This window comes from Alligator sinensis, unplaced genomic scaffold (assembly GCF_000455745.1).
Source record: "Alligator sinensis unplaced genomic scaffold, ASM45574v1 scaffold592_1, whole genome shotgun sequence".
Taxonomy (NCBI): domain Eukaryota; kingdom Metazoa; phylum Chordata; order Crocodylia; family Alligatoridae; genus Alligator; species Alligator sinensis.
In genome coordinates, this window is record NW_005842214.1 from 1337649 (window position 1) to 1338695 (window position 1047).

Consider the following 1047-nt stretch of genomic DNA (forward strand, 5'->3'; position numbering starts at 1 on the left):
CCTGTGCCGGCGCTACCAGGACTACGTGAGGCGGCACCCGGCCGCCACGGCCCAGCTCGAAGGCACCGTGCGCGGCCTCTCCTACCTGCTGCCAGGTACCGCCCCCGGGGACTCAGGAGTCCGTCCCCCGGCTTTCCTCCGCCGCGGGAAGGGGCGCGCTGTGTCCGCGTGTGTGCGCGCCGTGGAGGCCAGTTCACTCAAGCCGTCTCCCTCCCACGTGCAGGCACACCCACACACACGCATGTATATGTGGACGCGCACACGTGTGTATATGGTCATGCCTCAACTGCTCAAGCCTGCGTAGGGACCCGCTCCCCCGAGCCGGCTGCTGGCTGTCAACAAGCGGCTGGTTCTTGTGCACCTCAGCATAGGAGACAGGGGGCACCCCGGTGCTTGAACCGTAGAAAACGGGGTCTGCTCAAGTGAAAGGGTCTGGGATGTCGGCAGGGTGCGTGTCTCAGCCTCTGCCCTGAGGTGTGTGGTGAGGTGTGAAGGGCTGGTCAGGGCCAGGCTCCCCATCTGCCAGAGCCTGGGGAGCAGCTGACTGCCCAGATACACTCTTCAGTCTTGCTTTATAGCTGGCTCAGCTGCCCAGAGAGGCAGGAGCATCAGTCCTGAACTTGTAAAATTCCCACCCTCGTCCTCCCGACTTCCTACAGGCGATGACAGGCTCTTTCAAACATGAATGAGGGTTGCCCATCTAGCGCGTGACCAGAAGCAGGCAGGGTGCGATAATCGAGGGCCCATCTGACTTTTTCAGGACAGGGGGGCATTTCCTGAGGACTGTGGACACTTCCTCCCAACAGAGTTGTGCCGAGCTGCGAGCGCTCCACGGGCACAGGTTGATGCAACTCTTCTCCCGAGGAAATGAGTCTCATGATCTTTGGCTTAGTGATGACCCCTCCACTAACCTCTCTTATTTGCTCTCTCTTATTTCCCAGGTCGCTTCTCTGATTCTCATGAACTATCTGAGCTTGGTACGTATGCTGGAGAGTTGCCATAACTGTGCCAGCCACAGCCGTAGTGCAGAGATTACCGCGGAGTGGG

General features: G+C 60.0%; 1 protein-coding gene across 1 annotated transcript in view; it reads left to right on the plus strand.

The window, feature by feature from the left end:
• Positions 1-4: 4 nt before the first annotated feature.
• The window catches only part of PEX16 (peroxisomal biogenesis factor 16), a gene marked incomplete at its 5' end in the record, with an annotated part of 7881 nt that continues 6838 nt past the window's right edge, over positions 5-1047 (plus strand). Inside the window, 2 exons of the mRNA XM_014521445.1 lie at positions 5-95; positions 942-977. Of these exons, the coding sequence (XP_014376931.1) occupies positions 5-95; positions 942-977 (127 nt within the window). The remainder of the gene's footprint in view (positions 96-941; positions 978-1047) is intronic.